At 33.8% G+C, this 15,635-nt stretch overlaps 1 protein-coding gene across 1 annotated transcript in view; it reads right to left on the bottom strand.

Annotated features, from left to right (window-relative positions):
* Window positions 1–15,635, bottom strand: part of LOC138708782 (probable protein phosphatase CG10417) — a 30,890-nt gene that overhangs the window by 10,728 nt on the left and 4,527 nt on the right. The window contains exons 2-3 of the mRNA XM_069838960.1: window positions 15,239–15,506; window positions 11,237–11,936 (exon numbers count right to left, since the gene is read on the bottom strand). Of these exons, the coding sequence (XP_069695061.1) occupies window positions 11,237–11,936; window positions 15,239–15,506 (968 nt within the window). The remainder of the gene's footprint in view (window positions 1–11,236; window positions 11,937–15,238; window positions 15,507–15,635) is intronic.

The following is a 15,635-nucleotide window of genomic DNA, read 5'->3' as shown; positions in this document are numbered from 1 at the left end:
CGAAGGAGTTAACTGTCATAAACAATTCATTGAGTATCTGGCAGAATAAACAGTAGATCCATTGTATTGGAACCATGTAGCTAACTTCAAGATGCTGTATCACTTCAATACTTGGCCTATCCCAAGAAAAAGTCAGAAACAATTGGGTGGATTTGAAGGGTAAAGAAATGTTACGTTTGCTGAAAATCAAGTTATTTCGAAGGAGTTAACTGTCATAAACAATTCATTGAGTATCTGACAGAATAAACAGTAGATCCATTGTATTGGAACCATGTAGCTAACTTCAAGATGCCGTATCACTTCAATAGTTGAAGAATGCGACTGAACAAGGGTCTATGTTATGTTAAAGTGATTCCGAGAGAGAACTCAGAACACTAAAATATCAGCTGTGTGACCCAACTGCACAACATAGACCCTTATTCGACTGCTTATCTGTAATAAGTTTTCAGGTTTGATGCCTTAAAAGTATAACAGTGACAGTTATAATATGATTATCATGTCTATACTATAACCTTTTATTATGTTCAAATGAATTGTAAATGAATGTAAGATTGAAACCAAGGAACTACCCTTCGCTACATTAGTAGTTTGTTACCTATTATAAATAAGTGCAGAATTATAATATACTTACTTACTTACTTACTGGCTTTAAGGAACCTGGAGGTTCATTGCCGCCCTCACATAAGCCCACCATTGGTCCCTATCCTGAGCAAGATTAATCCAGTCTATACCATCATATCCCACCTCCCTCAAATCCATTTTAATATTATCTTCCCATCTACGTCTCGGCCTCCCCAAAGGTCTTTTTCCCTCCAGCCTTCTAACTAACACTCTATATGCATTTCTGGATTCGCCCATACGTGCTACATGTCCTGCCCATCTCAAATGTCTGGATTTTATGTTCCTAATTATGTCAGGTGAAGAATACAATGCGTGCAGTTCTGCGTTGTGTAACTTTCTCCATTCTCCTGTAACTTCATCCCTCTTAGCCCCAAATATTTTTCTAAGAACCTTATTCTGAAACACCCTTAATCTCTGTTCCTCTCTCAAAGTGAGAGTCCAAGTTTCACAACCATAAAGAACAACCGGTAATATAACTGTTTTATAAAGTCTAACTTTCAGATTTTTTGACAGAAGACTAGATGACAAAAGCTTCTCAACTGAATAATAATAGGCATTTCCCATATTTATCCTGCGTTTAATTTCCTCCCGAGTGTCATTTATATTTGTTACTGTTGCTCCAAGATATTTGAATTTTTCTCCACCTCTTCGAAGGATAAATCTCCAATTTTTATATTTCCATTTCGTACAATATTCTGGTCACGAGACATAATCATATACTTTGTCTTTTTGGGATTTACTTCGCTTTATTTGCTTCAACTAGAATTTCCGCATTTTCCCTAATCGTTAGTGGATATTCTCCTAACATATTCACATCATCCGCATAGACAAGAAGCTGATGTAACCTGTTCAATTCCAAACCCTCTGTGTTATCCTGAACTTTCCTAATGGCATATTGTAGAGCAAAGTTAAAAAGTAAAGGTGACAGTGCATCTCCTTGCTTTAGCCTGCAGTGAATTGGAAAAGCATCAGATAAAAACTGACCTATACGGACTCTGCTGTAAGTTTCACTAAGACACATTTTAACTAATCGAACTAGTTTCTTGGGAATACCAAATTCAATAAGAATATTATACAAAAGTTCTCTCTTAACCGAGTCATACACCTTTTTGAAATCTATGAATAACAGAATTATAATGTATGTCATTGAAATTAAATTTTCCTTATCAATAAAATTGTGTGCATTCATTTGTTCGCACCTAAATCTATACTAATAATAAATTTGTAGCCGAAATTTTTCTGGTAATTTTCGATTTTCCAAAAATAATTGGTCCTAACATATATAATTAACCACTCTGAAACCGAAAATCGCTTTTTTGAAATTTTTGTACGTCTGTCTGTCTGTCTGTATGTTTGTTACCTTTTCACGCGATAATGGATGAACGGATTTCGATGAAAATAGGAATATAAATTATGTTCGTTGTAACTTAGATTTTAGGCTATATGGCATTCAAAATACATTATTTAAAAGGGGGGTTTAAAGGGGGCCTGAATTAAATAAATCGAAATAACTCGCTTATTATTGAGTTTTGTGAAAAATGTTACATAACAAAAGTTTCTTTAAAAATAATTTGCGACAAGTTTTATTCCTTGAAACATTTTGATAGGACTGATATTTAGTGAGATAAATGAGTTTTAAAATGAAAATAACTGCCATCTAAGGCCGTATAATGAAATAAAAAACAAATGACTTCGTCTATAAGGGGCCTTGGACAGCAACAATCGAAAGCTATGAAAGATAGCCTACAGAGAATGTTTCTGTGTTTGTATGAAGTAATGTCGGAAGCTAAATTAACCAATTTGTATAATTAATTATTATTTCACCATTAGAAAGTGTAGTTTCTCTAGATGGACATGTCCACACCTGTGGAGTAACAGTCAGCGCGTCTGGCTGCGAAACTAGGTGGCCCGGGTTCGAATCCCAGTCGGGGCAAGTTACCTGGTTGAGGTTTTTCCGGGTTTTTCCCTCAACCCAATACGAGCAAATGCTGGGTAACTTTCGGTGCTGGACCCCGGACTCATTTCACCGGCATTATCACCTTCATATCATTCAGATGCTAAATAACCTAGATGTTGATACAGCGTCGTAAAATAACCCAATAAAATAAAAAATAGATGGACATAATGCTATAATGTTATTACAGTAATTTCTGATATAATATAATATAATATAATATAATATAATATAATATAATATAATATATAATATAATATAATATATGTAATGTAATGTAATATTATATAATATAATTTAAGTTATTTGAAGGGTTCAGAACCATAGTGGGCCAAATGCCATTTACTGAATACGTAGAAAACAAGGGTTAAAATTAAGTTATTACCATAATTCAATGGAAGCCTATAACAAGTAAAATAAAGTATACACATTAAATCTAAATGATGTCAATGTTCATTAAACTATGGTTGCATGTAATAAAAATTAAGAAACATGTTAAAGGAATTGTCATTGCACCAATGAGTGGTCTCTGGACCAAAATGATCGCATTTTAATTATTTGGATGCAATTTAAATTAAGTAACATATTAAACCATTTATCCCTCTATCAAACACGAATGTTCCCTGGATCAAATATCCTATTTTAATTATGTAATTACTTTATATTTATTTATAACGGGTGCAGCGGAGCACATGGGTACAGCTAGTCACATAATAATAATAATAATAATAATAATAATAATAATAATAATAATAATATCTCCATTGCCTCGGGTGCTAAGCTTTCTTTTTCTTCTTCTTCAAGCGTCGGGGTAACCTCAGTCTATCCATCTCTGCCACTCCTGTCTATTATTCAATCTCTTCATTTCTCCCACTGTCTTCCCATGTTTCTGTCCAATTCTCTCAATTCTATCCTCCCATGTTTTTTAAACTTTCTACTCACGGAAAAAAATTTAATTTTACTCTCTTATACTATAAACTAGCCATACTCGTGTGCTCCGCTGCACCTGTTAGAAATAAATATAAAGTAATTACATAATTAAAATAGGACATTTGATCCAGGGAACATTCGTGTTTGATAAAGGGATAAATCGTTTAATATGTTACTTAATTTAAGTAATTAAAATACAGTTATTTTGGTCCAGAGAGCAATCATTTGGCGCAATGACAATTCCTTTAACATGTTTCTTAATTGTTATTACATGCAACCATAGTTTAATGAAGATTGACGTATCATTTAGTTTTAATGTGTATACTTTATATTACTTGCTATATGTTTCAGAAGTTACTGTAATAACATTGTAGAATTATGTCAATCTAGAGAAACTACACTTTCCAATGGTGAAATAATAATTAAACAATTAATTAGCTTCCGATATTACTTCATACAAACACAGAAACATTCTCTTAGGCTATGTTTAATAGCTTTCGATTGTTGTTGTCCAAGGTCCCTTATTGACGAAGTCATTTGTTTTTATTTCAGTACAGCGCCTTAGATGGCGTTGTTATTGTAATTTTAAAACTCATTTATCGCATGAAATATCAGTCCTATCAAAATTTTGTATAGAATAAAACTTATCGGAAATTATTTTTAAAGAAACTTTTGTTATGTAATATTTTTCATGAGAATTAATAATAAGCGAGATATTTCGATTTAATTCAGGTCCCCTTATAACCCCTCTTTTAAATAAAATATTTTGAATGCCATATAGCCTGAAATCTAAGTTACAAGGAACTTAATTTATATTCCAATTTTCATATAAATCGGTTCAGCCATTATCGCATGAAAAGGTAACAAACATCCAGACAGACAGACAGACAGACATACAAACAAAAATTTCAAAAAAGCGATTTTCGGTTTCAGGATGGTTAATTATACATGTTAACACCAATTATTTTTGGAATATCGAAAATTACCAGAAAAATTTTGGCTACAGATTTATTATTAGCAGGGAACGGATTTATATGGACTAAAAATATATGAAATATGTAAATATATATGTAGTTATTTTTACCAAAATATGGAATTAAATATGGATTTTTACCAAAATATGGAATTAAATATGGACTTAAAATTATAAAAAAATGACTATGTACGTTAAATATTGGTACATTTTAATCAAACTAAACAAAAAATATAATGGACGTACCTTATCTTCCAATGTAGTTTCAACAAAACACAATTTTTATTGTCTGTTACCATAACAATAGGTTACAAACATTTCTTTCAAGTGCTGAAAAGTGAATCTTCTTCTATTGTCTCTGAGGATAGATTTATACTGACTAAAAGAGCGTTCGACGTCACAAGAAGTAACTGGTACATAATTCAATTTCACAATGTCTGCTGGGGATAAGTCCAAGTTAATCTTCACTGTTGATTCACCACTCATCACAGCAACAACCTTTTGTAGTTCTTCATATCCAGGGTTTTTTGAAAGTACAGTGTCCACCTTAGCTCTTACTGCATCTGCAACTTTACCTCTACCACGATTCAGTTGTTCCACAGTACTATTTATAATTTCAAAACTTTCAGATAGTGAAAGGTGCCTATTTTGGAGACTTTTGAGCGTTTTTATGATGCATGAAAATGTATGCTGAATGTGAGCTAAGTCATTCTTCACACTTATGTCACAGGTAACTGTTTTCGCAGTATCAATTGAGACTGCATCTTCAGAGTCCAATGCAAGGAGAACATTGTTAATAGAGTCTATATGTTCGGCATAATATTCAACTGCTTCTAGCCATGTACCCCATCTAGTTAAAATTGGCTTTGGTGGCAATGGAATTTCAGGGTACATTTCTTTCAACACGTTAACTCTACTGGGAGCTTTGAGAAATACTTTTTTCACTGATGAAATCAACAAATCTACTTTAGGGAAATTGTCTCTGACCACTTCTGCCACACGATGAAATGCATGCGCCACACAAGTAAAATGAGTCAATTTAGGATATACAACAGATAATGCTTGTCCAGCTTTGACCATATAAGGGGCAGCATCGCTAATAAAGAATAACACATTATCGTACATAATACCCTTTGGCCACAGGATACCCATAGCTTCGTTGAACAGTTTAACTATAGTTTTGTTATTGCACTTTTCTAGAACATCACAATGTAAAAGAATTCGTTCAGAATATTGTTCACTTAACAAACCGATAACTACATTACCAACAAGTCTACCTTCTTTGTCGGGAGTCTCATCAATGGAAACCCAAATTGAACTATCTTTAATTTCATCTCTTATCTTCTGTATTGTCTCATCGTAGATGGATGGAGCATACGTCTTCCTAAGTGTTGACTCATCCGGGATTGTATGTTGAGTATATTTTTCAAGGAATTCCCTGAAGACCTTATTCTTTAGTTTGTAGAGAGGAATATCAGCAGAGATGAGAGAACGGCACAGGTCGATGTTAAACTCAGATCTTACATTCGATGTTGTTGGTTGTGTTAAAAACAATTGTCTCTGCTTGGAATTTAGTTGTTTGTTGGCCTGATGTTTACTAGTTGTAATGTGTTGTTGCACCAGGAACTTTTGTGTAGATGATACTGCACACTGACACAAATTACAAAATAATATTTTATTGTCAGTTGATAAACCATCTTCTTTAAATTCTGAAATGTAACTGGTTAGTTTTGATTTTAAATTGACTGAATGACGTACTTTTGGCATATTTACCGTCTTTATAGTATGATTTACAAAACTGAACCTATGTGTACTCTGACTGGCATTTAACTGTTGAGCTGCACAACTGAAGTCTGTTAAAAATTTTAAATTAAATTAATACAGTTTTGTAACTTACTTTCCCATTGTTGATAGGACTGCTAATTTTCAAATAACTCTGATGTTAAAGGGATTACTGAACATGTGTTTAAATCTCTATTGTTGAAATGTATTTTTAAAAGTTAATGGAATTTTGTTTTGTTTTATTGTTAAACCTAATATAATATGGACTGTTTTATATGAAATATGGAAAATATATGGAAATTAACGAAAATATGTACTAAACTCTAAAATATGGAAAAATATGGAAAATAAAAGGATTTTTCAACCCTACACATTGTGAAACATAAAGATAATGCAAAATATAAATTATATTAGCTTTATAAGTAAATATGTATTTACATATAAATCCTTTCCCTGATTATTAGTATAGATTACTATTATATTAACTAGTAAAAGAACAATCTTGCAGAAACCAAAATCAGAGACAAGATGCCAGATGGAGGAGTTTTCTGAGAGCCCATGTTCCAGACTGGAATGATGGGAATATTGATTGAACATAACTGGCAACAAACATTTCAGAGCTCACACAACTTGTCTTCACAAGCAACAAAGCGAGTATTATCCCACAGTCTATTCTCTCTAGTAGCTAGCCACTAGGAGTGCTGTAATCGCAAGAGATGCAAAAAAAACACCTTCGTGACTGTATATACTAGACTGTGCTAACAGTTCATCAGTCTCCTACTAGATATGAACTAGAAAAGGATGTTATTATTCTATATGAAAAATAGAACAGACTTCCATTTAGCAATTGGAAGCTAAGGAACTTTATCTCTCAGGAAAACTTTCTCTCTAAAGTATATGAAATTAAGAAAATGATAAATCTCCCAAAAAGTAAAGAAAATCTAATTCATAAAACTAACCCCACACAAGCAACAGAAACAGAGTATTATCTGGGCCCGGTTGAAGAAATTTTTAGTAATGTAAGATGAGAGTGTCTCAATGTACAATAAAATATCGATGGGACAGTTCTAAAAAGAAACAACTAAAAAATTAATGTTTTGAGAAAACTACATTTTAAAGTTTCATGTTGCTGTGAAAAATCCAAGCATTATTGAAATTACTCCAAATTCTGTTAATGATGTTTTATATATACTATAACTAGGGGGCGGAAGTTTATGAAAAGTCATCTTATTTTTCATATTAGGACGATCCTATTAATATAGAAATCCTTTCAATGTTAATATCAATGTAAAGAAGTAATTTCTTATATTGCATTTTTTGACGTTTTTGAACTAATAGGTCATTTTTATATTTTTTTTTTGGTCATTTTTAATACTTTGAAGAACTTTTAGATAATTTGGAATGCATTTAACTTTCTTCTTTACCGATAGGTCTGTTAAATCATTTTCTAACCAAATAGGTCAGTAGTAATTACCTACTGAATAAGTGAATAACAGTGAAGTTTGAATTTTGTAGTTTGGAGCAGACTCTAAAGTCCGCCCTCATTCCACTGAAGACTTCACTTCACACAACAGAAATAATATAAAATGCTTGACAGAAGCTTAGTTTAAGTGAGGGCTTTGACTGCTACCGTTCTTTTGTCAGTACGAGGGTGTCTTTAGAATTTATGTTTGGAAGGGGGGAAACTTTCACCATGTCCTGAACAGGACGTTGTGTACTCAACATGGTTCGGAAGGGATATCTACTGTAGTAAACAGTATTTTTAACACAAAGATTGCAAGAATGCACGCTGCTCCCACAATGATCATTTTAAGTTGTTGTTGTTGTTTTCTAATGCCAGGCGTTTGACAATAAAGTCATTTGACCTCTTGCAGTCCAATATTTTTCAAAGATATTATCATGGCCAGCCAATGAAGCACAGATTTTGAGGTGTTCTGAATCCATTTCTTGGTTTGAGTTGCACAATGGGCAGTTAGGGGACTGATATATTCCAATACTATGCAGGTGTTTGGCCAAACAATCATGGCCTGTTGCCAATCTAAATGCAGCTACAGACGATTTTCATGGTAAATCGGGAATTAACTGTGGATTTTGATGCAGAGTTTCATTTTTTCCCTTGAGATTGTGTTATCAAATTTTGTTTGTTGAAGTCTAAGTATGTAGATTTAATAAATCTTTTCACAGAGTAATACATAGATTTAGTAACAGGTCTGTAAGTAGCAGTGTTGCCCTTCTTTGCTAAAGCATCCGCATTCTCGTTTCCCAGGATTCCACAATGGGATGGTATCCATTGGAATACAGTAATCATTTTAAGTAGATTTTTAGATCATCAACGTCGGCCCCTTGACTATAACTTTCAATTATATTGATGTTAATTTGGATTTTTCAGTGCAACAAAGAAATTGTAAATGCAGTTATCTCAAAACTTCAAATTCTGAGTTGTTTTCCTTTCGAACTGGCCTATAGATATAATTCCTATCCAAGGAAAAGCGTAGTTACATTCTTTTCATTACTCATAAGCAGGGAACGGATTTATATGGACTAAAAATATATGAAATATGTAAATATATATGTAGTTATTTTTACCAAAATATGGAATTAAATATGGATTTTTACCAAAATATGGAATTAAATATGGACTTAAAATTATAAAAAAATGACTATGTACGTTAAATATTGGTACATTTTAATCAAACTAAACAAAAAATATAATGGACGTACCTTATCTTCCAATGTAGTTTCAACAAAACACAATTTTTATTGTCTGTTACCATAACAATAGGTTACAAACATTTCTTTCAAGTGCTGAAAAGTGAATCTTCTTCTATTGTCTCTGAGGATAGATTTATACTGACTAAAAGAGCGTTCGACGTCACAAGAAGTAACTGGTACATAATTCAATTTCACAATGTCTGCTGGGGATAAGTCCAAGTTAATCTTCACTGTTGATTCACCACTCATCACAGCAACAACCTTTTGTAGTTCTTCATATCCAGGGTTTTTTGAAAGTACAGTGTCCACCTTAGCTCTTACTGCATCTGCAACTTTACCTCTACCACGATTCAGTTGTTCCACAGTACTATTTATAATTTCAAAACTTTCAGATAGTGAAAGGTGCCTATTTTGGAGACTTTTGAGCGTTTTTATGATGCATGAAAATGTATGCTGAATGTGAGCTAAGTCATTCTTCACACTTATGTCACAGGTAACTGTTTTCGCAGTATCAATTGAGACTGCATCTTCAGAGTCCAATGCAAGGAGAACATTGTTAATAGAGTCTATATGTTCGGCATAATATTCAACTGCTTCTAGCCATGTACCCCATCTAGTTAAAATTGGCTTTGGTGGCAATGGAATTTCAGGGTACATTTCTTTCAACACGTTAACTCTACTGGGAGCTTTGAGAAATACTTTTTTCACTGATGAAATCAACAAATCTACTTTAGGGAAATTGTCTCTGACCACTTCTGCCACACGATGAAATGCATGCGCCACACAAGTAAAATGAGTCAATTTAGGATATACAACAGATAATGCTTGTCCAGCTTTGACCATATAAGGGGCAGCATCGCTAATAAAGAATAACACATTATCGTACATAATACCCTTTGGCCACAGGATACCCATAGCTTCGTTGAACAGTTTAACTATAGTTTTGTTATTGCACTTTTCTAGAACATCACAATGTAAAAGAATTCGTTCAGAATATTGTTCACTTAACAAACCGATAACTACATTACCAACAAGTCTACCTTCTTTGTCGGGAGTCTCATCAATGGAAACCCAAATTGAACTATCTTTAATTTCATCTCTTATCTTCTGTATTGTCTCATCGTAGATGGATGGAGCATACGTCTTCCTAAGTGTTGACTCACCCGGGATTGTATGTTGAGTATATTTTTCAAGGAATTCCCTGAAGACCTTATTCTTTAGTTTGTAGAGAGGAATATCAGCAGAGATGAGAGAACGGCACAGGTCGATGTTAAACTCAGATCTTACATTCGATGTTGTTGGTTGTGTTAAAAACAATTGTCTCTGCTTGGAATTTAGTTGTTTGTTGGCCTGATGTTTACTAGTTGTAATGTGTTGTTGCACCAGGAACTTTTGTGTAGATGATACTGCACACTGACACAAATTACAAAATAATATTTTATTGTCAGTTGATAAACCATCTTCTTTAAATTCTGAAATGTAACTTGTTAGTTTTGATTTTAAATTGACTGAATGACGTACTTTTGGCATATTTACCGTCTTTATAGTATGATTTACAAAACTGAACCTATGTGTACTCTGACTGGCATTTAACTGTTGAGCTGCACAACTGAAGTCTGTTAAAAATTTTAAATTAAATTAATACAGTTTTGTAACTTACTTTCCCATTGTTGATAGGACTAGCTAATTTTCAAATAACTCTGATGTTAAAGGGATTACTGAACATGTGTTTAAATCTCTATTGTTGAAATGTATTTTTAAAAGTTAATGGAATTTTGTTTTGTTTTATTGTTAAACCTAATATAATATGGACTGTTTTATATGAAATATGGAAAATATATGGAAATTAACGAAAATATGTACTAAACTCTAAAATATGGAAAAATATGGAAAATAAAAGTAGGATTTTTCAACCCTACACATTGTGAAACATAAAGATAATGCAAAATATAAATTATATTAGCTTTATAAGTAAATATGTATTTACATATAAATCCTTTCCCTGCTCATAAGACATGACAATTTGTTAAGACACTTGAACAAAATTTAAATTTTCTCTTCGAACATCACTTGGTCCATTGTGCAAGCTTCAGAAAAAATGGAGCAGAATCATCTTCAGCAATGTCCAGCCCTTTCCTCTAAACTCACTGTGTGTAAGAAATATTGGAGAGCAAGAGAGTTAATGGCTTCATTGCTAAGAACTCGACATTAGTTAACAACATAATTGAAGAAGTGAGGACACTTTAAAGTGAAATGTAACTTACCTGTTATCAGGCATTTGAAAAGACTCGTCTTCCTCGTCATCAGAATCGCTATCGCCCTGGCCAAGCGAAGAACAATACAGTGGTGTTCCGATGCGGGGACGGAGTTTAGCATGCTTCCTCACTTCAGCACTGCTGCTGATTTCATTCAAAGACTTCTCTTTTCCTTCACCGTTCTCATGGGGTGTAGAAGAGCTTGTGACCCCCTCACTTTCTTTCACAGTCTTAACCCCCTCCTCTGTTTCTCCGTTCACTTCTTGTTTGACATGAACATTATCACTTACAGTTTGTATCTTTGCATCTCCTGAACTCTCTGGCATTGTTGCTTTGCTTTTCTCTGCCTCTGTTTCGTCACTGGCTGTTTTTACTGGCTCTGAGTCTCCGTTACTTGAAGCTTGGTCAGCCTCGTTGCTTCCCAGATGCTTCCTGGAGTTGCTGCACTGTCCCTCACTGCTTGAGCTGCTAACTCCAGACTCTCTTTCTTTATTTCTTTCCATTTTTTCGTCTTCTCCATCAGACTCTGTGCTACCATTTCCAGATGATGAAGATGAACCTGATTTCGAAGATGCTCCTGGTGGTTTCCCCTCTCCTTGTTTAACTTCTTTTTCACTAGGATTAAGGTCATTTTGATACTTGGCCATCACCTGTTCTAAAGGCATCTCTGCTTCTTCATACAGTTTGTTAACATCCTCTTCTTCCTCGTCTGAAATGAAGAAAAATGTATTACTTCTGGATCATTACACGAGGAGTGGGACATTTCATCAAAATTTTAAAATTTATGAAAAACTTATCAGATTACCAGGAAACAATTGGCATTCATACAGTTCTCTATGTAGATTGAAAACTCAAAAAAGTTTCATACCCATTGTTCAGGAATTAAAACAGAAAATCAATATCCCGAATTTAAAAGAAAACTTACAAATTAAACCAGATGGATATCAGAATTCCTTAGTCAAAGATTCATTGCCACTAAATTCAATAATTCACATTCTTGTTACAGACAAACATATCGAGGTCTACCTCAGGGCGCTGTCCTCAGCACAACTTTATTCAATATTTATATAAATGACTTACCCTCCCTATTAGAGGAATCAAACATGAAAACAGCACTATTTGCAGATGATATAGTTTTGTGGACTTCCGGATCTTACAGACATAGAGACAAAATTCAAAATTCTGCTCTTAAAGCTCTAAATCAACTACAAGAATGGAATACATCAAATTTGATGACACTCAATTTAAGCAAAAGTAACTACCAAATATTTTCACTCGATAAAAAAGAAAAAGAATTCAATATCCAATACAATGGCCAACACCTTCCTAGGACTTATGAATCCAAATATCTTGGAGTTATTTTCGATAGTAAGTTAACATGGAGCAACCATTTGAAATACATTTCTGAAAAAGCTCGTAAAAGATTCTCCCTTCTAAAAAGACTAGCAGGAAAGAAATGGGGATACTCTAGGAATACTTTGAACACTACATACAAAATGTTTATATAGCCAGTGCTGACATACTGTGGAGAAATTTTAATTACTTCACCTTTCATAAACGACATAGAATATGTTCAAAACCAAGCTCTCAGGCTCATTACTGGTGGAATCAAAACAACTCCAATAGATTCTATGAGATTTCCTCACTAATATTAGCAGTATCAAAATGACAATAGAAGAAAAAGCACTGATTCAATATGAAAAACTTATCAGATTACCAGGCATTCATACAGTCCTCTCTGTAGATTGAAAACTCAAAAAAGTTTCATATCCATTGTTCAAGAATTAAAACATAAAATCAATATCCCGAATTTAAAAGAAAACTTACAAATTAAACCAAACCCTTTAACTCTATTAAATATAGAATATAATCTAAATTTAACAGAAGAAATACTGAAATCAGAAGTAAACACTGAAATAATGAAACACTTGTCTTTAGAGACAATTAATATTAGGTACCCTCCACAAAACTGGCTTCATTTATACACCGACGGATCCTTGATCTCCAGAGAACAAGGTGCAGGTGCAGGTGTTACGTGCTGTCTCTTCTCACTTTATAGATCTCTTGGATATGGAATAACAAGTTTTGATGGTGAAATCTTTTTGCAATAAGTGAAAGTCTCAGGAATCTTCAATGCCACATCAATAAATTTAGGAATGCAGTTATATTGTCAGACTCCAAAGCAGCTATTCTATCAATAGTTTCTAAACACACTCCATCTCAAACAGCAGAAATAACTAAAATGCTGTCTCAATTAATATCACTCAATAAAAAAATTGTATTCCAATGGATACCATCCCATTGTGGAATCCTGGGACACGAGAATGCGGATGCTTTAGCAAAGAAGGACAGCACTGCTACTTACAGACCTATTACTAAATCTGCGTAATACTCTGTGAAGAGATTTATTAAATCTACATACTTAGACTTCAACAAACAAAATTTGATAACACAATCCCAAGGGAAAAAATGGAACTCTCTGCATCAAAATCCACAGTTAATTCCCGATTTACCACGAAAATCGTCTGTAGCTGCATTTAGATTGGCAACAGGCCTGATTGTTTGGCCAAACACCTGCATAAAATTGGAATATATCAGTCTCCTAACTGCCCATTGTGCAACTCAAACCAAGAAATGGATTTGGAACACCTCAAAATCTGTGCTTCAGTGGCTGACCATGATAATATCTTTGAAAAATATTGGAGTGCAAGAGGTCAAATGACTTTATTGTCAAACACCTGGCATTAGAAAACAACAACAACAACAACATCATTACAAGACAAGGACATGCATACATAATAATGGCAACATTTGGTCTTCTAAAAACTAGAAAGATAAGATTTTTTCTGTTGGGCATCACAATATAATAGTTGATAACTGAGAGAGAATAAAATTTCTGTAGAATATATTTTAAATTATGTCCCGTGCCGTGACGTCGTTGTCTAAGGCATCCTGCCTAAGACTCGCGTTATCCAATGGGATTAAAGATTTTATTTCACTCTACATCTGCCGTACTCTGATACGCAATTACCAAACTCACAGATATTTTATCCTACTGCCGACCACACCACCTCATTCTAGTGCCGAGGTCATGGAAAGCATGGGGCTCTACCTCCATGCCCTCCAAGTGCCTTCATGGCATGTTACGGGGATACCTTTATCTTCACCTTTACCTTTTACTCCTTTTGTACACAACTCTACGACTAAGGTCGGTAAAATTCAATGTATAGTTATAGGAGACATTTATGCTCTACAAATTGTTTCACACACACATGCATGTAATAGTAATATGCGTTACAAGAGCGGTATGTTGAAGTTTTCATGTTCGAGGAAAAGTTTGAAAAAGCAAAACGTAGTTGAGCTTTTTTAATTTCCGAGAATTGAAAGAAAACATACCGCTCGTGTATCGTACATTATTTTGTGCGAAGATCGTTTATTACATACCTGAAAGAGGAATTTCTAATTAGTTGCAATGAAATCTCCATCTTGGTTTCTATTCAATGACGGTAAATTTGCAAAACAAAAATATCTATCTTCAACACTGTTGCTTTAAAATGTTTTCTGTGTTTACTATACTCCAGCAGGCCGTGATATAAGTCTGTATTTCCCCCCCCCCCAGTCTATAAATGCGAACTTAAAACAAACGGCTTCCTTAATGTTACTTGCATCACGAATGCAGTAACTTTAGTGGAGTTGTAGAGTTTACTTAATTTTTGAAAATATTTAAAAACAATAATTAACAGTGCAATTTAGGTGAAATTGCAGTGGTAAGTTTCCAATTTATAATTATTACTATATGAAACGTCTCTAAAAATAATATGTTAAAAGCCTAAATCAGTAAAATCAATATGTCACTTAGGCGGTAAGAAGAGGGAAATTGTTATGTGTGTTAGGTTGGGAATACTGAATGTGGAATTTTAGACTTACTGCGGATTGGTTTTGTGAGGAAACCAAGCAAATACGCATGACCTCGCACAAACATTTTTACGCATTTAATAATTATAACTTTACCTGATTCCGAGTTTTGTTCGCCATCTTTGTTACTTGCTAGTTCTGTAAGAATTGCTACCACATCTGGCTTGATCAGAGTAGCATCAAATTCTAAAAAGGCATCTTTCAAAGCTTGTACATAGTCACCCTTCTTGTAAGCCTCACTATTCTTCAGGTACTGTGGTAAATGCTGGGCACTATATGTTGCCACTTCATGACCACCATGGCCATTATATACAGCAAAGAATGAAGTGTTTTCGTCATACTCCATTATGCAGCTATGGGCATCCTATAAACATGAAATAATTATCAGTCAGTGTAATAAGAGGAAAATCTGAAATACTGATGCAGCTAAGCTCTTTACGAGGTAAACAAGTAGTGTGGTTTTAATGTTTCCGTCTTGACTTATTTATAATGT

This window comes from Periplaneta americana, chromosome 11, assembly GCF_040183065.1.
Source record: "Periplaneta americana isolate PAMFEO1 chromosome 11, P.americana_PAMFEO1_priV1, whole genome shotgun sequence".
In the NCBI taxonomy this organism is placed as follows: domain Eukaryota; kingdom Metazoa; phylum Arthropoda; class Insecta; order Blattodea; family Blattidae; genus Periplaneta; species Periplaneta americana.
Note: the sequence above shows the minus strand (reverse complement) of the source record. Positions and strands in the feature narration are given on the sequence as shown.